This window comes from Stigmatopora nigra, chromosome 19 (genome assembly GCF_051989575.1).
Source record: "Stigmatopora nigra isolate UIUO_SnigA chromosome 19, RoL_Snig_1.1, whole genome shotgun sequence".
Lineage (NCBI taxonomy): Eukaryota > Metazoa > Chordata > Actinopteri > Syngnathiformes > Syngnathidae > Stigmatopora > Stigmatopora nigra.
The window spans coordinates 8,088,309-8,112,341 of record NC_135526.1 but is presented as its reverse complement, the minus strand read 5'-3'; the positions used below and the strand labels follow the sequence as shown (position 1 = coordinate 8,112,341).

At 41.3% G+C, this 24,033-nt stretch overlaps 4 protein-coding genes across 7 annotated transcripts; 1 reads left to right on the top strand and 3 right to left on the bottom strand.

Annotated features, from left to right (window-relative positions):
- Nucleotides 1-263: 263 nt before the first annotated feature.
- LOC144212924 (uncharacterized) lies at nt 264-11,308 on the bottom strand. Its single transcript, XM_077741118.1, has 11 exons — nt 10,955-11,308; nt 9,903-10,023; nt 9,606-9,713; nt 9,497-9,530; nt 7,578-9,379; nt 7,455-7,485; nt 5,307-7,078; nt 5,133-5,178; nt 3,232-5,036; nt 2,862-2,898; nt 264-2,447 (listed from the first exon to the last, which is right to left on the bottom strand). Exons 1-11 carry the CDS (start codon nt 11,047-11,049, stop codon nt 904-906), a joined length of 7,395 nt encoding a protein of 2,464 aa, XP_077597244.1. The 5' UTR covers nt 11,050-11,308; the 3' UTR covers nt 264-903.
- Nucleotides 11,309-11,782: 474 nt separating this feature from the next.
- thap12a (THAP domain containing 12a) lies at nt 11,783-15,261 on the bottom strand. Its single transcript, XM_077740412.1, has 5 exons — nt 14,672-15,261; nt 14,451-14,565; nt 14,219-14,311; nt 14,019-14,049; nt 11,783-13,941 (listed from the first exon to the last, which is right to left on the bottom strand). Exons 1-5 carry the CDS (start codon nt 14,755-14,757, stop codon nt 12,128-12,130), a joined length of 2,139 nt encoding a protein of 712 aa, XP_077596538.1. The 5' UTR covers nt 14,758-15,261; the 3' UTR covers nt 11,783-12,127.
- Nucleotides 15,218-17,647, top strand: LOC144212490 (cytoskeleton-associated protein 2). Of its 2 annotated transcripts, none has more exons than XM_077740417.1 (7): nt 15,218-15,463; nt 15,742-15,806; nt 15,901-16,445; nt 16,526-16,763; nt 16,857-16,914; nt 16,973-17,150; nt 17,226-17,647. In XM_077740417.1, the coding sequence occupies exons 2-7, from the start codon at nt 15,771-15,773 to the stop codon at nt 17,479-17,481; spliced, it is 1,311 nt and encodes a 436-aa protein (XP_077596543.1). In that variant the 5' UTR covers nt 15,218-15,463; nt 15,742-15,770; the 3' UTR covers nt 17,482-17,647. The 2 variants fall into 2 exon arrangements, with proteins under 2 accessions (XP_077596543.1, XP_077596544.1); XM_077740418.1 differs by having other exon boundaries at nt 15,234-15,463; nt 16,976-17,150.
- A 304-nt stretch (nt 17,648-17,951) lies between these two features.
- Nucleotides 17,952-23,690, bottom strand: stt3a (STT3 oligosaccharyltransferase complex catalytic subunit A). Of its 3 annotated transcripts, none has more exons than XM_077740414.1 (19): nt 23,583-23,690; nt 23,078-23,161; nt 22,860-22,976; nt 22,726-22,786; nt 22,531-22,652; nt 22,311-22,456; nt 22,149-22,239; nt 21,960-22,066; nt 21,421-21,585; nt 21,096-21,276; nt 20,860-21,015; nt 20,364-20,455; nt 20,138-20,293; nt 19,832-20,020; nt 19,591-19,707; nt 19,413-19,515; nt 18,917-19,105; nt 18,696-18,811; nt 17,952-18,338 (listed from the first exon to the last, which is right to left on the bottom strand). In XM_077740414.1, exons 3-19 carry the CDS (start codon nt 22,945-22,947, stop codon nt 18,300-18,302), a joined length of 2,118 nt encoding a protein of 705 aa, XP_077596540.1. In that variant the 5' UTR covers nt 22,948-22,976; nt 23,078-23,161; nt 23,583-23,690; the 3' UTR covers nt 17,952-18,299. The 3 variants fall into 3 exon arrangements, with proteins under 3 accessions (XP_077596540.1, XP_077596542.1, XP_077596541.1); XM_077740416.1 differs by having other exon boundaries at nt 23,078-23,156; nt 23,583-23,638; XM_077740415.1 differs by having other exon boundaries at nt 23,532-23,611.
- Nucleotides 23,691-24,033: the final 343 nt, after the last annotated feature.

The following is a 24,033-nucleotide window of genomic DNA, read 5'->3' as shown; positions in this document are numbered from 1 at the left end:
ATTGAAGCCAAAGACCAAATGATTTCCATAACAGGTGTGATCCCAGACACTTCACATTCCAACACTGGATGGAAAAGAAGAGAGAAATTTTGGATGCACTAACAAGATCCTTTTAAACTATGAGTACCATTCAACTTCTTAATTGAAAAATACTTTTAAAAATTGTTCAAGAGTTAAAAGGATGGACTAAAAAAAAAAAAGCTTCACGGTGCCATCTTGTGTCTAAACCTAGGGTACTAAGGTATGCAAAACAAACCACAAAGTTGTTCTTTAGACACTTTTATTACTTTTTTGACAAATATATATGCTTTTCCTATTAAGGAGACATTCTTTAAAAGCTAGGTTTACAGCAAATTCAGTTCTGCAATGTGTCAGAAAATGAGGAAGAAAAAAAATCAACAGAACATGAACAATTATTTCAATGCGTGCACAAATAAAGGAAAAATGTGACATTTAATCGCCAAATGAAAAGTGGTACTGATGACAACCTGGGTCATTTTTGGTAACGGAGGACATTGCTGTCATTGTTTTGAATGCCAAATGGGAAATGTTTTATGATACAATAATGAAATAACTTTTTTTGCGTCAAGGCACAACAAGAATCCAGAACGTCAATGGGACACTTTTTTTTTTGTTTAACCCCCCCCGGTCCACCCCACTCATTAAGTTGGTCCCAACGCTGTACAAACGACAGGAAAACTAAAAGATATATATATATATAAAAAAAGAAGAAGAAAAAAAACTCGGTTAATAGACTTTCAACGCGAGGGGAATCCGTTTAATCAATAATATACAGAAGCAATGTTGATTTGAGAACCGAAGAATTGAGTCGTCTGGAATACGGCCAGCGGGGGCGCCGTCTATCTCTCCATGTTGGGAAGACCTGCGTTTATTTATTTTTTTTTACAGAGGATGTAGGTCAGCGAGCCATCGTTTTTCCTGCTGTAGAAAGTCCTGTAAGCTTCGCTTTCCCTGCTTGAAGTTGCTCTCCCTTCTTGAAAACGGCAAAATGACTTGGAGTCGCAAGAGAGTTTCAATATTACTAAAACTTCGGATCTGCGAAATCTTCAGCGTGTCGAGAACGGTGGTCGGAAGGTAGCCCGCCATGGGGTCTAACCATTTCTCCTTCCACAACTTCATCTCATCTTGGAGCGAGGCCTCGTCCGGCAAGTCTTCCTTGTAAAGACGCGGCGCCAGAGATCCCAGGAGGCCGCTTTCCACTTTGGACATTGCGTAAGGCACGATCTCCAGACACCTGAACGTGTCCGTCACGTTTTCGGTGAAGAGGTCGCCAATTTCCGCTAGCGTGTGCTCGATAAACTTCCTGCTCAGAGCGTCTCTGTAAAGCTCGCTCAAAGGCTCCAGGAGCACCGAATGCAACAAGGGGAGGTGCAATTTGGACGCCAGGGCGACGGCTTCGTCAAACCAGGCCTTGTGATGCGTATCGATGTCGCTTAGCAAATCCCTGAGAGAAGCGGTGAGATCTGGCAAACAATTCATAGCGAGTAACATGTCCAAAGGCTTGCCCTGAAGACACTGGCTTAGTTTTTTAGTTTTCCCCAAGACGTGTCTGAGCACCACCAAGGAAAGGATGAACTCAAAGTTTCGGATGGAATCAAAGAAGCGTGACGCTTGCTGCCGGTCTCCAGTACTTCCCCGATGTCTGAGCTCGTTCAGGCAGAGTAAGACAGCTTGGATAATCTCGACCATGACCTCGTACATGTCGTGACTCTTCTCCCAATTTTTCATCAGCATGTCCCTCAGCTCATTGCCCTTTGCCTCATTGTTTTGAAACACACGGAGGATCATCTCTTCTAGCTTGCTCTGTCGATCGGCATCCTGCGTCAGCCAGTGTAAGATATTGGCGATCTGAACGGTCCTGTTGGCCCCCGCTTCGGTCGGGGAAGACTTTGCCAGCCAAACGTTGAGGGACAAACCATAGCTGACCGTTCTTATTGCCTGAGGATATTTCTTGGCTACCGCTACGCTCACAGCTCTCATCTGAGCGCCGACCTCTCCGACACTTAGCGAGGCCTGTCCTCTACAATAGGCCATGTTTAGGCCCCATTTTTCCGAGAGGGTGGTCTCGATGGCCTCCAAAAGAACATTGCAGTCTTTTATGAAGGGGATGAACGCTAATGTTTCTTCACATTGGATATCTTCTTTGTTTAAGTACCTGACACACAGTGGGACGTATGTTTCGCCCTCGATCTCGACGGTCTGTTCCGTGATGATTGTGAAAAACTGAGAATCCCACAGTTCTTTGATAATTTCTTCACGCAACAGCGGCTCGTAAAAAGACACCGGCTGCCTAACTCCTTCGGTCGTTTTCCTAACCGCTTCTGTTTCAGTAGATTTCTCCTCTGCGCTCGCGCACTGGTCAGATTCGACGGTAGCGTCGTCGTGTACCATTTGTGTGCCCTGGTTTGCCGGCTTTTCATCCACTCCTGTTGACAAATATGAAAATATTACTATTGTGAATTAAACCACATTTCTGTTCACAAGTGGAAGCCATACACTCCCTTGCAAAATCCTTATTACTACTTTTACATTTGTTGCACGGGTGAATGAAAAAAAGTCTTCATGCAACTCAAATCAACAGTCATTTCAATGCAAGCTCAAAATGGATAAAACACAGACTAGTAGTTTAGCACAGAGTAAAACTTTTCCTCTGATGAAAGATTGATCACTCTTTTGGGAGGTTCTGCTTTTTTTGAAAATGACCGGTACTGAAAAGGGATTGTGTTTTATTTAAACTGGCTGGGATGGAAGGAGTTCAAATGGGTGCTAATAATTTATAATTCACCGACCGGGATGCATTTACAGATAGGCTGTCTATCGAGAAATGTGTTGGCACTTACCCATGTCCAGGTTTAGCCCTCTTAGAATTTCAGTAGCCTGCAAGGAGCACAACTTTGATTAGGTGACACGCTTGGTTAGCGATTTAACAGTGCCTTAAAATACTTTACGATTAAAAGATAAGAGACCTGAGAAACTAAGCTATACTACCATGATTCAAATTCAATGCACAGTATGAAAATTGATGATTTGTGTCATTTCTTTATATTGCAATTCAAATTTTTCTTGTTAAGAATTGTAAAATATCTAGAAAATATATATAATATATAGAAAGTGAGCATAGTAAAGCAATTTTTAATTGCAGCTAGAGTATGAGACAAATATAAATGTGGTCTAGCAGATGAGCGAAACAAAGTAAATTGTCCAACCTACCTGTGTAAGACAAGAACTGCTCTCTGGACATACTTCAATACATTTGGCAATGACTTCAGGCAGCCTCTGCAGTGCCGTGTTGTGAGAGAGAAGCATCACATGAGCGGTCCGGTTTCCTTTGCATACAGTGTTCTTTAAAGTATCTCTCATGGAATTCAAAGTGGACTTCATTAGGTCACACTCAATGCTGACACTGGGCAGCACGGCGACGAGCCGAAGCAGCGAGATAACCGTCGGGTGGTTCTTGGACTCGGGGTGGACTAACGTTTCAGCGACGGATGTCGGAGGAGCGACATCCTGGTCTTTGTCTCTCCAGACTGCGGCCCAGGCATTGATTTCTTGCTCAAGTGTATCTGGCTCTGGAAGATCCGGTAGGTATAAATGGAAAGGTTTCTCTGTTGATTGCGGAAGAACGGGTTGCGGATTGCAAGATGGCAGTAGAGACAAGATTGACAGTGCTTTCAAGTGGTTATCTGAGAAGGTGTACTTCATTTCATCAACCAGACCCTTCAGGAGTGGAATACTTAGATTTTCTCTGTAGTACTCCTCTGGGGATTCATAGCCACTGCTCTCCTCAGTGAAGTAGACTTGATGAGGGGCTACCTTGGACGCTAGTTGAAACGCTGTTTCAAACCAAGTCAGGTGTACGGTGTTGACGTTGTTGAGCATTTTGCGGAGAGTTTCTATGATGGCGGGGATCTTTTCCACTTCGCAAAGAATGTCAGCGGGGTTTCCGCAGCGGAAAACGGTGCTACAGTTGCGAAGGGGAGCGCAAGCGTTCTTCAGGATCACCAGCGCGACAATGAAATCCATATTTCTCATAGCGGCAGCGATAACCTGAGCATGCATGGACACGGAGCCTTTGGAATCACAAGAGATGGCGTCCAGGCAACCGAGAATGCCCTCTAAAGTGTCGGCGAGAATGTCAAAGAAATCTTCTCTCTTCCTCCATCTTGTACAGCACGTTTCTGGAATTTCATCCAGGGCCTCCCTCGGCATATCCAACAGTCCGTCGAGAGCCTGCGCCAACTGTTCTTCGAGATGAGGAGCCGCGTCGAAGAACAGCAGCAAATCTTCGGTAATAGCCAGCATTTTGACTATAGGAGCACAAGAAACCCCCCTTGCGAGCCAATATGCCAAACCGCAGGACTCACTGGGCGTTACAGTACACAATGGATAGTTCTTGAGAAAGTCCAATGACATTTTCTTCAGGCTTTGGTATGCTGAACCCAGGTGCATAAATGCCTGTCCTCGACAGTGTACCATTGGCAAGCCCCAGGATTCTGTTAGTATTTTGCTAAGCTTATTTGCTTGCACGTTGACGTCACAGTCTTTGTCATAGGGCAAGTAACCCAGAAGCTCTACTTTTGGAATGGAGTCTCGGACAAATCTGACAAAAACGGGTAAGTGAATCTCGTCAGCGATCTTTACAGGTTTGTCTGTGATAAGGGAGAAAAATGGAGATTGCTGGATCTCGCACACTAGGACTTCCCTGATTGCTTCTGTGAACAATGTGACCATTTCTGCTTCACTCAGGGGCAGTGCAAGTCTGTTCTCTTCTTTGTGCCAATGGCACATGTTAAGCTCCTGTGTGAAGTATTCTCTTTGTTCTTCAGAGAGATCTACAATACTGATGTTTTTTTTACTCAAGATTACAGCCTGTTTGAATATTGTCAACAGACATTGACGGTTATCTCCAAGCTGTCCATTCTCATCTACTGGCTTGGTGTGCTGCGTCTCTTCCCTCATCTCAAAACATGGCTGTATTTCTGACTCATCACATTCCATCTTAGAAGAGGCGTCAACTACAAGAAAAATAACACAACAAATTTTCAAAGAAATAAATATACAGTACATACAATAAAGTCGGGGCAATCAAGTTATGCTTTTAGTGGCCTTACCTTCCATATTTTCAGAGTTTCTGATTAAACTTTTGGATTCCTTATCCTGCGGAAAGATTAAAAAATCAGAATCTATTCAGATCAAATACAGTAAACGATGCAATTCCCATTTACGACAAAAGCGGCTGTTTGAATAAACCTGTGCCGTTACGTTTAGCAAATACACTCACTCACCAAACAGATACCTTCCAAGGCTTGCGGAGTGACCTTCAAACACTGGTTCACCATCCGGTCAAGATCTCTGTTAAAATCAGTGCTTACTTGTAGCACAGCCAAGCACAAGGACCTGTCTTTAGGATTGGTGTTCTTCAGATACTCTTGGAACTTGTGGTGGCGCATTACAACACCACAGTCTTCAAGGGCTGTGCTGGGCAGTACAGACATAATCCTGAGGAGCGCATTGATGTTGCCAAAGTACTGCATGAGTGGCAGGCGCAGTGTGTCAAATATTGAATTTGGGATAGTCACCGAGGCAACTTTAGTCTTCCAAGTTACTCTCCAACAGCAGAGTTCTGTGAAGAAGTTGTCGGCATCGGGAAGATCGCTGCTGTACAGAGGTGGCTTTGATTTCAGGCTCTCGAACATGTAACTGACCGTAACCAAGCAAGGAACCAGAGAGAGAAAATTGAGAGCTTCTTTGTGATCTTCTGAGAAATGATCCTTGACAGCGTTGATGAGGTTGTCCACCAAGGGCACGCTTAAGCCGTCTTTATAATAACCAAGAGGCTTTATTAAGCTGTCCTTTGGCAAAGAGTTTTCAGGCACTTCTATGGGTACTCCCAGACTTTGTGCAATTGCGCACGCTTCATCGAACCAGTTCTGGTGGAATATTTTCAAATTTGTCTTTACTCGGTTCAAGGTGGCCACAATTCCTGTGATTTGACATAGCTGAAATGCTGCATTGAAATGGTCCCTCTGAAGACCCGCACTCAGTTCTCTGGTAAAAGACGAGGTGTTCTTCAAGACAACGAGAGCCATGATGAATTCAAACTGCTTCAATTTATTCAGGAGTTCTTCGGCTTGCTCGGATACGGCAGCTTTCCACCGCTGCGGGTTGCTCTTCACCTTTTCCAGACACTCGGCGAGTGGCTCCAGCATCTGCACAAACACTTCGTAGGAATCGTGTAGTTCTTGCCAATGAGAACAGTACATGCCCTGCAATTCTTGGACCTTTTCGTAGCTCTCCCGAAGGCCGTAGGCAATCACGTGATCCAGCTGCTTTTCTAGCGCTGTCCTCTTGGCAAAAAAAAGCACCACCTCTTCAAAAGTATCAAGCGCTCTTTTAACAATGGACACGGGGATGGATTTTGACCACCACGTGTTGAACGAGTAGCAAGAACAATGGGTGCTAATGGCCAGGGGATATTTCTCCTGCACTTTGCAAGCGAAAGCCTTCAGTTTGTAAGAAACGTCACCAGATCCGAGGTACGCCTGACCTCTGCAGTTGGTCAAATCCAGACGCCACTCTTCTGTCACCGTTTCCATCAGCCGACGCACCATTGTGTCGCAATCCAGATCCGCTTCCAGGAAGCCCATCAACTCCATCCGCATGACGTCGGCACTGTCCACAAACCTTAGGAAGAGCGGGAGGTAGTCCTTCTCCCCCATCTTGAACACACGGTCGATGAAGAGCGAAAAGAAGGAAGTGCCGACTTCCGTGAGGATTCCTTCCTTGACTGCGCCTTCGCACACGGTAAGTACTTCTTTCATTTCAGACTTGGTGACATACTCGGCTTCTCCATCTTGAGTGGGAGAAACCTCGCTTTCTTTCCAGCTTTGGCTGTTAAACGCCGCCGTGACAGACGCCTGCAGCGCCGACTTTAGAGCTTCTCTGTCCGTTTCGGCACACTTCATTTCAACGAGACTCTCGGCATCCATTTCTTGGTTGATTAGCTGTGGTTCATCTCCAATGGCTTCTTTTTCAGAATGGTTTCCTTGGCTTGCCACTGTAATCAAATGCATGCAAAAAACGAATTCAATAACAAATACTCTGTACAGCAAGTCTGTGCCCGCCACTAACTGTGAAATAACAAAATTCTGTGTAAAACAAAATTTTAAGAAAGTTGACAAAGTGGCCATTGTTCAGCTAAAGTGCTGTAAAATTGTAGCTTACTAAGCTTAAGGAAGCTTACATAAGCAGTTTTACTATTAATAAAAGTGTCAAAATAATTTGATGCTCTGTTGAACAAATGAGATGCATTCCTATCCTTTTTTAAATTGTTTTTCCAAATGTGTGGTTGGTGAACATAGTGCATCGTAAATAAAGTTTTTACTAGGGAGAGTGCAACTACTACCCATCCACCATTTGCATGCTGTTGTTACCTTTGGAAGGGTTATCTTTAATTTCTTCATTCTGTAAAATATGCACACAAAAAATGAAATATTAGTAAACCATTGATATAATGGGATAATATAATTCAGATGAAAAAATACTGATGGACTCACAGTCTGTAACATCTGCATAATGTCCGGATGCTTCTGGATATAGGAATCCACCATTTGCTCAACATTAATATGCACATCTTGGTTGACATAGACATAGGCGGAACTGCATTGTCTTTGGTCCTCCGGTGTGTCTTTCAGGTAGGCGTGGCATCGCTCTAGTACCATGTGGTATTGCCCATAAACATCTGACTCTGCATTCACACAAGGCACCGTGCCTAGAACCCTCAGCAAACTCTGTACATTTGGGTAGAACCCAATGTCTGGGATCTTGAGGGTGGCGAAGACGGTGGTCGGCAGAATCCTGCGCTTGCTGGCGTGCCTCCACTTCACTTCCCAACAACCCAACTCTTCATAAAATGTGTCGGGTCTCGCAAGGTTGTTCAAATTTGCGTCTGCCACCTTATCACGACGAATGCTGAAATTATGGTCAGCCATATAGGACGGCACCAAAGACAGCCACCTGAGAATTCTCACCATTTCTGTACTGAAGATGCGCTTGACTTCCGCTACGAGATACTGCAAGATAGGCCGGGCTAATGTTTCTCTGTAAAAATCTTCAAGTGGGGTATCGTTGACCTCTCCGCCGTGTTCAACCTCGGGTTTGATGACTTCAACGCCGAGCTTCTTGGCTCGCCCCACCGCGTCGGAAAACCATTTTCTGGTGAATATGGCAATATCCTGCTGATATTTACTGACCAGTTTTAAGGCATTGGAAATGGTGTACTGCATTGTGGTACTCATGCTAATGATTCCCTTGAGACTCGAATTGAGGATGCTGACGCAGCAGAGTGTGTTCTTGAGAACCACTAATGTCATGATGAAATTGAAATTCCTCAGAAGCGGCTTTAGTTTGGCCATCTGCTCAGCGGTGTCTTCATCTACCTTTGAAATCATTTCATTGATGCAGTTCAGGAATGGCTCCAAGATATCCAACATGGTTTGAAAGGCATCTGTGCCACATTCCCAATTTGCACTGATGATTGCCTTGATTCTTTCCACTTCGCCCTTAATATGACTGTATGTCATCTGGATTTTCCCTTCCAATCTTTTGTATAGCTCAGGTGTGTTCCTGAGGAGCAGGGCAACCTCTTCAACAGTGTCTACGATATCTTGAATGCTTGGTACCGGCATGCAGCGGATGATCCATATGTTAAAAGCATACGGGTCGCTGGGCGATAAAACCACTTGGGGAAACTCCAGCAATATTTTGCACGTGAGGTCTCGCAGTGGCTGGCACATCCGCCCAGTGACTAAGTACGAGAGTCCTCGACAGTGTTCCATCCTTAAGTTCCACTTGTGTCTTAATTCTAACACCAGATGATGAAATAGATTGTCTGCATCCAAATCACATGGGAGGAAACCGACAAGGTGTTTTTGTGGGAACCCGTCCTCTGTCACCGATCGGATGAAAATTGGAATCTGTTCTTTGCCTTCTATGGCGGTCACATCTTGGAGCAGAATGGAAAAGAATCGGGCATGTCTCAGGCTGATCTGGATCTCCTCTCGCATTAAGCTCTCACTAAACTGGAGGATTTCCTTCTTATCAATTTTCTCCACGCATATGTTCTTCAGTGAAACCTGAGCCGTGGATCCACCAGTCGACTCATTTGTGTTGATGTTGCTACCGTTTATGCTGAATCCGGTCAGTGCCAGAATTTCCTTGAAATAAGCCTTAAGGGTCTCTTTTGCTTTAGTGCCGCCAGCATTCTTTTGAGCTTGGTTATCTTCTTGTTCAGGGACAATAATCAAGTCAATATCACAAATGTCTTTTGCTTCGGTCTCTTTTGGTGTTTCTATATTTTCTGATAGAAGGGAACAAATAGATAAATCAATTTTTGTTTAGGGAATTTCTATGTAATGATAAAAAACATTCCGTTTTATGTCGGGATTAGATTTTTTTTCTGCAGGCATTTTTTTACCTTTTGTCTTCTTTACAGAGGGTTCCTCTTCCACCTATTTAGAATAATAAAGATCATTCAAATGGTTAATTAAACCTTTGGTGATGTTTTGCTTAAGTGACACACTTACAGGGCTTGCTGCACGTTTCCTGGTGCACAACAATTCATTATTGGGAGGTACAGCAGCATCAAAAATGGTTGGAATGGCATCATCATTCAAGACACATTCTGAATCACTCTGGGGGGAAAAAAAGCATGTTTTTTCCTTTAATTGAAAATAGATTAAAAAAATAAAAATAAATCTCAAGTGTGGCCTAAAATTAAATTGAATCTCACATAAAAGAGCTAAAGTAAATGTAACTTTTGGAATATAATTTGTTCCTCCCATAACTATGGGAAATTTTTGTCAGAAAAGTTCATTTCTCACCTGCTGACAGATCGAAGAGGGCTCAAAGTGTTTTGCACAAAGTTTGTAGAGTTTATGGAGCTCCTCTGGAGGTTGTGATGCCAAATCTTGACGACAACAGTTTGTCAGCCATGTTTTGCAGCTAAAAACAGAAAAAAAGCATGATCAGAAAATTTTACACACCAATTCATCAATGAGAGCTCAATACATATGATTATATAGTAGGTTTTAAATTGAAATATATAACAATATTCTCTGTGTGTTGAAGATTTCTCATGAAAATGTGGTACAATATTCACAATGTGATAACTCAGCACAAGTGTGGAGCAGTTTAAAGAGTCAATAAAGTCTACTTTATCATCTTCATTAAGTTTGATTTTTATATTTAGTCCACATATCAAAGATGGCTAATTAAATTTTAAAAATAATTCTAAGAAGATTAACTGGACTGTACTAAAGAGCGAACCGTGTACCTGCAGATAACTTGAGGTTAGTGAAGCAATAATAAATTCAACCCTAAATTTGACCATGCCACTAAATCCATTTTTAAAAAGTACTACTATATACTATGAGTAAACTAATGGAAGGCGCGCAGTCATTTTGAAATTGCTAAGCATCTAAATTGCAAATCGCGTAAAAAGAAAATGCATTTATTTGCTAAATTATGAACATAAATTCAGTTTTTAAATAAGTGCACTATAAGGATGTTTAAATTAGCTCAACGAGTTGATCCTTGCAACGCGATCGCACTGAAACTGTAGGCGTCGTTTGCAGAACAAAAAGTTTCAAAACATCTTCCTTTCATGTAATTTGGTCACGATGATGCATACTGCAAGTGAAAACACCACCCAAAAGATGATTCTGATCGTTTCGTTCGATCGCTCAACTGAGAAAGAATGAGTTGACTTTCATCCACGGGGAGTTTTTAGGAGGGTGGCGAGTCTGCGCCATTTTCAACCGAGTTGACACAGTGAGCCAACATGATGCCAAGCTAACGAGAAAGCTAGGAGCATTTGGCTAAATGAATGTTCGAATCATCACACACACCCCACGCCATAGTAGATGAGCCTTACCGCTCCGGATCCAATGGAAAATTAAAAAGCGGAGTGCTTTTATCGGGATCTTCTTGCTGGTAGTCACAGTTGGCGGCAGCACAGCAGTTCGACATTTTGGATAGCAACCTAGCTTGATAGCTAGCTACTTGACTAGCTTAGCTGGCTAGACCACCGAGGCGAAACCTGCACGAGAGTCTACAGACTCATCCCCCGCCGAAATCGTGCACCAGCAACAGTTTATGTGAAAACAGATCTAGTTAAATGTATTTTTGACGGGCGAAGACTCAGCAACTTCCATTCTTAAAAAGTTGATGCTGCGTGGTGATCCAAAGAGTCGCTGAGAGCGTCAATAGAAACCAGGAACTAAATACTGCAGTGAAACTACTTAACCAGCAGAGGGCAGTATTGCGTCCACCCCATCGACGCTGTTTGTACCCCATTTTATCAGTGTCCAATTTTTTATTCCCCTTCCACTTCAGAATATACACCACGCTGCAAAACTGTCACTAACATAGTGTTTATGATTCCTGGAATCATAGCTATGGTGTTTGTGCGCATGTTTGCACGGATTTTCACCTTATTCCAACCTCCCTAGGTTCCCCATTAAAATTTAAAGGAATGTTGCTGGAGGCTGGCTTCAAAACAAAAAAAAATCCATTCTAAAACACTGGATTTCACCATCAAAATAAGCCCTGTACAAACTTTGAATTTGGACATCGTAGCTGCCCTAAGCTTCATGAAAATGTTTTCTACCAATCATTATATACTGGTTGTTTTTTTTAAATAATTGTCTATTTTGTACATATATTTTTTGCAATATACCTGACACAATAAAGGAATGTAATGTAAAGTCACAGTATAAGAAATACAACAAAGTTAACTATTTTATTCCCATTTTCACAGAATATATACATCATAACATTACAAAACATAAAATGTTTTAGTAGTAGTCATAGCATATAATTTGGAAAAATGTTAATGTTCTGACTAATATCTACAAGATAATTCCATCAAAATGACCTCCACTCAAATGGTAATACTATGTATAGCGCATGGCAAAATGACTAAGTTCCTAAAAGTGTTGTACTCAATGTTATGAAAAACTCTCCTTACATTCCATGTAATAAAAGACCAATACCTTAACATTGCTTTCATAAGCATCCAATTCTATGAAAGTAGATTTAAGCAAAACTATGGAGCATCTTGCACAACTGGGTATGTTGTCATGTAGATGTCAACCATGGAGTCCAAATCATATCCCACATCATTGTTTACATATAGAAGAGCCAGGCTCTTTGATTTAGCGCCATCCGGGGTATTTTGCATGTACATTTTGAGGCGCTTGTACGCCACATCACATTTGCTATCAGCAGCAAAAGTAGGCAGGACCCCCAGTAGTCTCAGAACCGCTAACATATTTGGGAAGAACTTCACATCAGCCTGCTGCAGTGTTTCCTGAAGACTGGTGATCAACACATCTCCTTTTCCTTTTTTGTTCCATTTAACCCACCAACAATGCAGCTCGGCCGTGAGGGAACCTGCGTTAGGGATGTCATTTTTAAACACCAACATGTTTTCTTCATCGGGCTGAGCAGGCTTGTTTTGTTCGATGACAGCGGGGACCAGTGATAAACATCTCAGTGCTTTCAGGTGGTCATCGCTGAAAAGTTCTGAGACTTCTTTGAGCGTATGCTTCACCACGGGCACGGACAGGTGGTCCTTGTAGTAATTCTCTGGTTGAGGGGTTCCCAAATCGGACTGATGCTTCCTCAAGAGTGAGCGGGGAAGTTCTACGGGGATTTCCATTGTGGCAGAAAGGTTAACGGCCTCTTCAGTCCAGAACTCGTGGTACACGTCAATATTGTCGGACACTTCCTTCAAGGAGTGCAACACGGCTTTCAAACTGCCAGCGGCAAAGTAGGCATCCGTTGCTTCTCCTTGGATGTTCTTCCCAAAAGCCCTTAAAAGGATCAGGGTGTTCTTCAGCACAACCAAGGCCATAATGAACTCAAAGTCAGACAAAGCTTTGGAGATCTCCAAGGCATCATACGTGATTTGATCACTCCATCGCAAGTCCTCATTGTCATGGACGCTGTCCACACAGAGCAGCAAAGCTTCAAGAAGCTCCAGCGTCACCTCAAAGGCATCATGGTTTTTGGTCCAACTCTGGGAACAAGCTTCCTTCAGTTCTTTGGCCTTCTCTTCTTTATCAGGATGAATGACAGAGATGGCATGCTCCAGCTCCAGACGTAGCAAAGGAGACTGGCTGAAGAAGGACTCAATTTTCCGCAAGGTACACATGACAAGCTGGACTCCTGATAAAGCCATACTATTGGCCAGGGATATGTTCAAAGCTTGCGTGGGTCGAACCGTGAGCATGGCCATCGGATACTTCTCCATCACTTTGCTGGCAAAGGCTTTTATTTTAGCATAATGTATCCCGGAGCACGAGTGTGATTGGCCTCTACACTGCTCCATGTCCAAGCCCCAGTCATTGATCATTTCAGAAAGTAGTTTCTCTGTCAAAATGTCTGCATCCCCGTCAAAAGACAAGAATCCCATAAACCTCTCGTTCTGGAAGTTTGAGTCATCCACATAACGCAGGAATACGGGCAAGTACCATTCATCCAAAATCTTCACCACCTGGTCAGTTATAAGTGAGAAAAATTTGTTTTCTTTCACTCCCTTCATTAGCTTCTTCCGGATACATCGTTCACACACTTTGATTAGCTGTTCAAGCTCAAGTGGCTTAAAGGCTTGTGCATTTGTCAGATATTTCTTCATTCCTTCATCTCCGCAACTCCTGCAATACTCTAGCAATGCTTTAAAGTTATCTACTCCGGTCATGTCCTGTTCAAGACTTTTGGGTCTGGATACCGGAATGTTCTGCTCTCCTAGTAAAACAAGAGCTTCAAATAATGACCGAAGATAGTCTTTGTATAAGTCTACAGTGGAAGTGGTCTCCGCGTCATCCATGTCCACATCAGGTGGGGAGATTTTGATTTCTGCAAAGGTGAGGTTAAATTGATATCACTCTTTGAGTTTGGTTTTTAAAAATATAATAACATAAATATTGACATACTTTTTCTTTCCTTTGTGTCTTTGTCTTCATCCTTTGGAAGTATATAAACATGCATGTTACACTGAGATGTGGTATTTTTTTTGACATTTTGATGTTATTTTCAAGCAGCAGTAAAACCAGTGGAAATTGCATTTTTTTAAAATTGTGCAATAATGTCAGAATCAAGGGTGTGCATTTGTTTTATTTGTTTTCATACTTACCATCTCTTTACCACGCTTTACTTGAGGGGGTTTGCTGGGTTCATCAAAAATTGTGGGTACAGCATCATCTGTTATGACTGTAACTGCGTCACTCTGTAAAAGCAAAGCCACATCAAAAATGTTCAATGGAATCTAGTGATTCAATACGATGAAACATTATGTTAATATTAATACTACAACTGAAGGAGGCCAGCAATTGTCCATTTGTTTTGGTCGTCATCAATTGACTTACACTATCATCCGAATTGTCAAAATGTTTTGCACAAAGTCTGTAGTATCTGAAAAGGTGGTCTGGTGATTTGTCCTTCAGGTCCTCCCTCTGGCATTTTTCCACCCATATTTTAGACCTATGAAGATAAATATGTGAGAAGGTGACAACAAAGTTAACAGTTTAACCATCAGATGCCACATTTATACTGAGAAAATAGCATCACCGTTTAAGATTCGGCTTACCTTTCTGCATCAAGCGGAAATCTAAAGAGTGAAAACAAATCCGATTTTAAACTAGCACAGTTAGGAGCGGCGCATTGATTCTGCATTATCAGTTTATTATTGGAATTATTAGAAGGAAGGTAGCAAAACGCGCTAACTGCAACGCTCAGTTGTATTACACGCTCAGTTAACTTCCGGGTATACACAATTTTAAAACATTCAATTGCATGTGAATTATAATGCGTATGGAATATAAAATGCAGTTAAATGTATTTTTACTCGTTATATATTTTTTAGTAAATAAAACAAGTATTTTATATTATTTCTTTCAATAACAAAACTCTGAATGAATTCAATTTTATTTTGAAAAGCCCATCTCGGTGCGGACAATGGCAAGATTTGGCCAGCTAATTTGTAAACACGCTCTCTGAAATTTCCCATAAGTCATAGCGATATTTTCAAATTTAAAAATGATCGTGAAAAACAAGGGGTGGCCAAGTCTGGTCCTCGAGATCCCCTATCCGGTCTGTTTTCCAAATCTAACTCCTCTACCACACCCGAATCAGATGACCAACTCATCAGCGAGTTGTCCAGAATCTTGATACCGATCCCTATTATTTGATTCAATGTGTACCCCTGTTTTGTATCTCATTGGTCAATATAAACTCTCGCGTTAACGCCCTATCCAATAAGAGCGCAGTGGTTTGCAAGTCAAATACCAAACAGTTTCGGCAATCACACGCAGTTTCCTAAAGGAGGTCTTGTTTTTCATCAAAGTGATTTTACTCCTTTTACAACAGATTTAAGTCGAGGGTAAGTTGTTTAAAATATAAATTTCACTATGCAATAGTTTTAAAAGCGACTGGTGGTCATGACAGTTTTAAGGATAGTGCTCATAAGCCTTGATCCCTGATTGCTGTTTATTTACCATTGTCAGTTGTATTTGTTCATAAGTTTTACTTGAGATCAATATTGAACAAGGACATAAAGTCACAAGAACTAATCTGAAATAATGGTGAATTTGTCTCAATTGATTAGATACTGTGCTTTTTTTTAAATTTTATTTATTTTTTGCAATGTATCTATTTTAGGACGCACCCGTCCTGTTCGCATCTACACCATGAGTACAAATTCAAGAAATCCAGCCACAAGCAATGTAAGTCAAGGTCCTTATCGTAGATTACTGAGAGAGAAAAAACATTAATCCAAATGATATAATATTAATTTTAAAGTCTTGTGTATCTTTTCAGAGAAACAAGGAGAATTCAAAGCCCGGCCATGGACTACTCGGGTTGCACAACAAAAGCAACTTTCCAAAGTCAGGATCAGCTGTTTCAGTCCAATTTAAAAACCCTGTATTGCTGAGAAAGAACGATTCCAGTAAAATCCCATCCAAAATACCCCTCAAAAACAGAAATGTAGTCACAAATACCACCGGAGCAACTTCATCCAAAGTTGTCCTCGGCATCTACAAAGGTAAAATTGTCGAGTCCAAAATCGCATCCATTTGGAAATCAAGTTCAACTGCCGGCTCCAGAAACACTACAGTGGCACCCACTAAACCAACTGCCAGCTCCAGAAACACTACAGTGGCACCCACTAAACCAACTGCCGCCTCCAGAAATACTAGAGTGGCACCCACTAAACCAACTGCAGGCTCCAGAAACCCCACAGTTGCACCTGCCAAACCAAAAATTGCACTTACTACTAAAGACACAAAGGTCAAGAAGCCTCCTGTGGCAAACACCCTCACTCGATGCAGTTGGAGGACTTTAGAAACTGCAGAAGAAAAAGGGTAAGCATAATTCTATTCAAAACATCTGCATATTTGAGCTATTGTGTCAAGGGTTAGCTCACTGTTATTTTTCCCCCCAGAAAAAAACAAGAGGCATGGCAGGCTTCAAAGGGCAAGACTCTTAAGAGGCCTTCTATGACAAGCGTACGCTCAGTCAAAAAAGAAACGATTAGTGCAAAATCGGCGTCAAAGCCAAAACAAGCGGCCCAGGAAGTTCCTGTAATGGTGAAGATGGAGACTCCAAATATGAACAGCACTTTGGACCTGATCGAAAACTCGTCTTCAGAGTTGCCTGTTGTTCAGGATGAAATTGATTCCGTAAGTAAAGTTAACGAATGGAGTATATACAGTTCCACTATGGTGGATTTGCATTTACTTTTCTGACAATTCATTTCTTTATTATGCTTTTAGGTTGTTGTAAACTTATGTGATGCTATGGATGCCATGCTGATGCCTTCATACAAGGATGGTGAGTTCAGTTGAAAAGTACTACTTTTCAAATTGTTGGCTTCATACCATTTTGTTACCAGGGCTTCTAAAGAGCAAAGAAGGGGAAGTATCCGTGGAAGACAAAAGTGCACAAGTTGTGCCGAAAAATGATGACATTAAGGAGAAATTTGAAGATGAGGATGTGGAAAATGTGCCACAGACAGATAATGCCTATGTCCTCAAATACAATATTAAGACAACACCTTATTTGCAAAGGTAAGTTCTCATCTCCAATCATGGAAGGGTCATATCATGTTGTATGATGGTAAACTGTTTCCGTGTTTATTCTAGTGTAAAGAAGACAATCGAAGGTGAAGTCCAAAAAAGCGGATCGCGGAGAAAAAGTAACATCAAAGATTTGAAGTATCTGACACCAGTGCGCCGCTCATGTCGCATAGAGCGCAAATCTATGCACCTGCCGGCAGTCTTGCAGGATCACGACCCGTGTTTGTCGTCATTGGCTGAGCTGGGCAACATGGATGGGGATTGCAATGGTTATGTTTACAGAAAAAATACAGCCATTTTGCTAGACGAAGTTGAAATTTAATTATCCGTGATGGGCTTTTTATTTCTAAAGGCTATTTAAAAAGTTGTATTGGTTTGAATTTTGTTTTATTGTCTACTAATTTTATTGTGTATCTGAATTGTTGTACATAGCCCCTTCTAAAGAACTGCTTAACTCACTCCAATAAAAACAATTGTTATTACTCTAATAGTTTTTTGTTTGCGTGAAAGCTGAAGTCCCAGCTTAAGATAACTGGTGAGAAATGTTTAAGAGTAAGGTTGGTAAAAATGAACTAAAAAGCAAGTATTTATCATGCATTTTTGCAGAAACAAGATTAAATTTGCAACATATTAAAAAGAAAGTGAAAGCACTTACCATTCACATGTATGAGAAGTCACGAAGGGCAAGAACAAATCTGTCCAATTATTTTTAAAATTCTCCTTTTCTATTTGGGACAAACACCTGTATTAATGCAAAAAATAACTAATGGTTTAAAAAAAAATTAGACACCATTTTGACCTCTCCCATTTAATCCTGCTTTTTTTTTTTTTACCACATTGTACAAATGAAAATTGCTCCAATGAACACAACTATGTTTTGGTCAAGCGGTCAAAATTAGGTTCCTTCAGATCGCAAATTTACAAAATGTCGACTCTTTGATTCCCCATGAGACATTTTATTATAACAATAATAAGAAAAAAAAAGCGATTCTCACATACACACCCACACAAATCTCTTTGCAATGTTATTCCCCAAAACATACTGTATGAAAAAGCATTGTTGTCAAACTCATCTGCTGACCACAGGGGAAGGTGTTCAGTGCCGTGTGCAAACAGGGTGTTTCATTGTCTTCAGGGAATTTATGTTCTTGAAAGTCCACGATTGTCCAGATCTTTAACCTATAAGTAAAAATGTATGATCATGTCTGGTTAACTAGTAAGTTCACAAAATGACAGAGCACTTTCTCAGTAACAAGATAATAAAAAGCCTATATGTTAGAAACCTGCAGCTCATTGCAAGTGTGACAATTTTCTGTCTTTTTTTTTTGAGTGATCTGGGCCTATCTATGTTCCTCACAAACCATTCCAAAATTTGAAGTACGTACTACAACTTGCGCTGCTGTACGAGCTTTTTACCAGAAGAGGGTAGTAAAAGACTATAACATTCTTCTCATTAAGGAATAGTTAGATTTGCTTTCGCCTTTCCCAACTTTGGCTGTCAAAAAGAATAAATGCCTTTACATTATTTTTTCTTACCTTGTATATCCTAACAAGCCAATGTTCTGTCGTGTAGGCCTCTTCCAACACATCAAGTTCAAAGTCTTTATTGCCAATTTCAGCATTTCTCACTCTGTCATAACCTGGTGGGCGCTCTGAAAAAGATTGCAATAACACCTCAATGTAAACATTGCATTTACTACTTAAGTCACTTGACTGTACCACTAAGCTTCTGTTGGAAATGACCAAACTTGACTCACTGGCTTCCGTGTAGACCTGGCCGAAGCGGTAGTAGCACATCTTGTACATGAGGCAGTTGAGTAAGACGGGGGAGCCTTCGCGGTCCACCCTAAACTCTCCCGTGGGCGTGTAGTAGTCATGCTCCTTGATATGCTTCCCGGTGTCAGTGCTACCCCCGATGCGGACCATCCACAGAAACTTGTTGATATCTACGGGAAGTGATTACACAAAAACATAAATTTCCACTGACAAGGAAAACCGGTTGGCTGCTTTGACGTGATATGACTTTTGTGAACCATTCCACAATTGGAGGACATTTTGGATTCAAAATCAACATTGAAATATTGTATAATATTAAAACAAAATGCCATCATCATTCCAAGAACCAACAATGAAGCAATAACCTATGAAAATGTAAGTTGAAAGCATTTCAAGATATATTAGATTGAATTTGGTCATGGGACTTGAAAATGTGAACCATTTTCATGATTCGACTGTGCCATAGTTGTCACGTACCATCTGAGGAATAACCTGTAAGACCTCCAAAAATGACTAGAACATAACTGACATCCAGCTCCCTCATAATCTCGTAGGCTCGCTCTTCAGTTGACGCCATGGCCTAAAGAAATTGGAAAGCCCATCAGAGATCATTTCGTGATCAAGGACGGAACCTCTTTCTGGTTTCTGAGCTCACCTGCCCAACTCGAGAGATATGCGTGTTGTTCCAGGTGTTGTTGTCTACTAGAATGGTTCGGTTAGCCATAGCTGTTATCTGATAGCCATAATCCCACCATGACATAACTTTAGCATCCTGGAAGGAGAAAACTCAAATTAATTTGCAGAAAAAAAAGAAAAAAAAAAGAACTTTGCATCATCTCTCCAAATCACACACCACAATGACACAAGTGCAGGAGTGAGTTTTGGATACAACTGACCTCTGGGGTATTATGACGAAGCCAGTAGTAAGCCTCTCTAAAGTCATCGAAGATAATACGACTGCCATCTCCGCCACGGGCAGACAGGACAATGGAAGGAGAGGAGTATGCTTCGCTTGTCACCCACGTAGAGTGGAAGGTGTATGTTATTAAGAAGAAGGCCATGACCAGAATCATCCCAGAGGCAACCTTTCAGAGACAAAATACGTCTGCCATCATGACTGCAAATGAAGATTAAATGAAAATATTCACATGCTTTAAGGTTCCCTCTATCGTTAACTACTGCCAAATCAAATGAATCCTTACTTCATTTTTAATGGGGTAGGTAGAGTCTTGCTGCTTCTTGCTCTTTTTGTCTGGCCTGCTGACATCCAGATTCTTCATGTAGGTAGTGAGCACCTGGGACACGCCAATGCCAGAAAGGATGCACATGACGGGGGCCAGCACCAACATCAGACGGACCTGGAAAGAGGAGAAAAATGACTTTTGTGCTGGAAACTGGGCACTAAAGTCCTTCGAATCTGGGATTTACCATAACAGCTGAGAAGTACATGCTGGTCACGCCATACATGATGATGAAGATTCTAGCATCCGACAAGTTGTTGAAACAGTAGTAAAGACCGACTGTGTTACAAAGAGAGAAAATGTCATGACAATAAGTGTGGGAGTGTTTCTACAGTTGCTTTTACACATGTAAATTGTTTTGTTTCATGGACTTTTGATTTTTTTTTTCCTGCTAAATGAAGCACTCGGTTAAAATATTTCCTTCAATATCACTTTGGCAACAAAATCACTTGATTAATGAAAGGTTTTGTACTTTCTAAAGAACTAAATAAATGAGTGATCAAGACAATCTTGATGTTTTACAGTGTTTTAGTAGTGTAAAAAAAATTAATGTTATTTTTTTTTGCATCATTGCTGCATCGGGAATGAGACAAAAGTATATTTTGGTCATCCTGGGAATAGAACTATCACAAATCCCTCCATTGACTCCAATGTGAGAATGAGATTTCAAAGTGTACACTTGCCTGGGAACATAAACACCAGCAGCTGGAGGTCAAAATAATAGGAGGACCATGTTGTGGGCTGATGCTCAGAGACCGAGGCGATTATAGGGATGTTGTTTTTGGCGTAGGAGGGGTCCAGCAGGGAATAGAAACGACCAGTCCATGGCGAAATTTTTCCTGAGGGAAGCCCAATCCAGACAGGGTGATATATTTTTACTGATTCCGGTATCTACTCTGGGCGCCGCTTTTGAACCTACCGGTAAGCATGAGAACAGCACCCACGGAAAGGAGAAGGAATCCCACCAGGGAGATGACGCTCTTGAACAGCACCTCGAATTGCTGAGCATTGAGTTTGCTGCGTAGATAGTCCACAAAGGCATGAATCTGGCACAAACCAAAGACACCAAAGGCTGCCATGTGCTCTGAGGACTGCACCGGCTGGAATTGGGAAGAAGACAGACCATATTTGACTTCACTTGGCCATTCCACAGTTTACTTCTATTATTAGGAATTTTGATGATTCCATTTTATTCAAAGGCTTTGCCGTGAATGTGAATGTCGGGCACAAGTTTCAAACTCTACCTGGAAACCAACAAAGGAGATTTGCATGGACAGGATGGTGCCCAAGCAGTAAACTGTGCAGTATGCTACGTAGATTCGGTGAGAAAATCTTCCAGTCAGCATCAGAACCAGGACATGGAGGGGGATAAGGTTAATCAGGAACACGTAGCCACCCCAGGAGGAAACCTGCACAAAATTACAAGAAATAAGTAAAAAGACACCTAGGTGAAAAAAGTACTTACAGTAGTAGTAGCAGTATCTTGTGTAAAATATGAAAGTGTCAAAAACACGAGTCATGCCCGTTTCATTATTTTTTTGTAAGTATATGAAAGTTTAAAGAAACAATCACTTATGTAAAGTACAATATTTGTCATATTTTATAAGAAAACAAGCATCCTATACTTCAACCTGTCGAAATCAGATCAGTTTTGGAATCTGACCCAAAGTGTGAACAAAATTGTGATTTAGTGTATTGGTTTAGTTTTCAATTAATCTTCAATTCTTAAATCAAAAGCAGTTAAAAGGGGAAACAAATATGTCATTATATTGCATTGACTCACCATATAGAAATAGGCCAGGGCACATATCGAGGACCAATACACAGATCCAGTTTTTACAGCTTTGATCCACATGTAGTACGTCAACAACATGCAGAAAATGGCAATTCCTAAGTAGGATAGACAGAGGACATTCAAAATTATGAAGAGTTCTCTGGCATTTCTAATATTAGGATGTTTGTTATGGTTTACCTTCATTGTCATAGGAGCCAGCCACAGAACGGGAGATGTAACCAGGTACCACAGCAATCATGGCTGCAGCCAAGAGCCCAGCACCGGCATCCTAGCCAGAAAAGACTAATAATCAACTAAATGGCGGTATGTACATAAACACTTTGTGCAACTTCTCATTACCTTCAACTCCTTGGTGAAGTGATAGGTGACAATTGCTGTGAAGGAGGAGAACAAAGGAGCCAGAAAAACACAGACATTTCGGATGTCGATGGTGATGTGGAAAAAATGTAAGACGTGGTAAAGAGCGGTGGAGGTGATCATCAGTCCTGGTGACAAAAGGAAAAGTAAGTAAACATGCTAGATATTTGAATGGTGAAATATGGTATTTTCTCTTTCCCACCAGGATAAATGGTGCCACCAATGATCCTCCCAAGTGGATACCAAGCTCTGTCATCAAACCAGTTGTGAAAGTTGTAAAATCCTTCTTCTGCTAGGAAGCGTGTCGTACGGTAGTTGAAATACCTGAAAATGACAAACGTCGGTAACGTCATTTTTACAGAAAATCAAACATTGCCAGTCCTGAAGAATCACTTACGGATCAAACTCGTGGATGACACTTTCAAACCTCAAGACGGAGAAAAGCCTGGTGGAGAATGCTGAAAAGATAACTGTTACTGAGTATGGCTGTTGTTTACATGTTAATTACATGCATGTAATAACAGCACTTACAGAGGATAGCAGCCATAGAAAGGATGAGTAACTTCAGCAGTGTGTCCTGCTTCTCATAGGACAAGCGTAGAAAGCCCAGTTTTGTCATTGTGGCACTGGTGGAGACAGCTCACCAAACTAAAAGAGACGACAGGCAGTGTATACGTACATCAACTCAAAATACTTCAATTCATCTCAAAATTGGAGGAAATTACTTCTACAACAGTCACGCGTCTTACCAGATAAGGCCACGCGCAGTGAAGTTGTGTCAGGAACAAGGAAACGCCTAATCTTGGAAGCTTCTCCAGAGATTTAAGGCTGTTCTGGTGAAAATACACGTGCACATATATTTTTAAAATTTACCAAGTTATATTACTATTCTAATCTAATGCCATTTTCCAGGGGGCATCATCCGGGAGGGGTTTTCCCACTGCCAGGTAACTAACCCCTGCATAATCGTACAATAATTAAACTAGATAGGATGCTTAATAAAACCTATGCAAAATCCAAAAGTCCCCACAATCCTACATATGCAATATCTCAGTTTGTTTCCACCACCGAGGAGTGCAAATGCTGCTAGCAAAGCTAAGCTACTCATTTATTGCATGTATACGGCAGCCCTAGAGCTCATCCGATTATTGTAAAAGCAAGAAATAACTCCCAAGTGGCATAATAAGCTAATCAAATACTTACTTTATATCGTAAACATTGAATTCAATTGTTAATGTTGAATTAATTCCTTACCAGGTCTGCTCTTGTGATTCATACGTGTTAAGACAACCAATAGCAATATCCCCGCCTCCCACTCGCCACGGTACGTTCTAATTGGTTGAGCGTCAAACAAGTGTGACCATGTCTGCCGTTGATTGGCTCTACAAACTGTTAGTCAAATTTGTACAGCCTTCTGCTTGCTTTGCGCCTTATGTGACGTGTCCTTAGTTTAGTTTACATTTTAAATCACTCTTAGAAAAATTAATAATTTGCATTAACTTCTTATGGGAATATTGTTTTTGCTCACAATGATACTGCAAGCATTCCCTTACACATTTATAAATCAAATGTCGGTGGTAAATACCGTTTCGTTTTATTGAAATGAGATGCATTTCCATTACAAAATCATATATATATGGCATTCAACATAGGGCAAATAAAACAAAAAAGGGAAAGCATACTTCCAAGAGCTCTGGGTAAAAGC

Coding starts and splice junctions, on each gene's coding strand:
- LOC144212924 (XM_077741118.1), bottom strand. CDS start 11,049: ATGTCGAACTGCTGTGCTGCCGCCAACTGTGACTACCAGCAAGAAGAT. Junction 9,380..9,496: donor CTCTGTAAAGAAGACAAAAG/GTAAAAAAATGC, acceptor CCCTTCTATCAG/AAAATATAGAAACACCAAAA. Junction 5,179..5,306: donor CCTTGGAAGGTATCTGTTTG/GTGAGTGAGTGT, acceptor ATCTTTCCGCAG/GATAAGGAATCCAAAAGTTT.
- thap12a (XM_077740412.1), bottom strand. CDS start 14,757: ATGCAGAATCAATGCGCCGCTCCTAACTGTGCTAGTTTAAAATCGGAT. Junction 14,050..14,218: donor TAAAGCGTGGTAAAGAGATG/GTAAGTATGAAA, acceptor ATACTTCCAAAG/GATGAAGACAAAGACACAAA. Junction 13,942..14,018: donor AGACACAAAGGAAAGAAAAA/GTATGTCAATAT, acceptor TCACCTTTGCAG/AAATCAAAATCTCCCCACCT.
- LOC144212490 (XM_077740417.1), top strand. CDS start 15,771: ATGAGTACAAATTCAAGAAATCCAGCCACAAGCAAT. Junction 16,446..16,525: donor GAAACTGCAGAAGAAAAAGG/GTAAGCATAATT, acceptor TTTTCCCCCCAG/AAAAAAACAAGAGGCATGGC. Junction 16,915..16,972: donor GATGCCTTCATACAAGGATG/GTGAGTTCAGTT, acceptor CCATTTTGTTAC/CAGGGCTTCTAAAGAGCAAA.
- stt3a (XM_077740414.1), bottom strand. CDS start 22,947: ATGACAAAACTGGGCTTTCTACGCTTGTCCTATGAGAAGCAGGACACA. Junction 22,457..22,530: donor TGGTGGCACCATTTATCCTG/GTGGGAAAGAGA, acceptor TTTTGTCACCAG/GACTGATGATCACCTCCACC. Junction 20,294..20,363: donor TGTACTTCTCAGCTGTTATG/GTAAATCCCAGA, acceptor TCCTCTTTCCAG/GTCCGTCTGATGTTGGTGCT.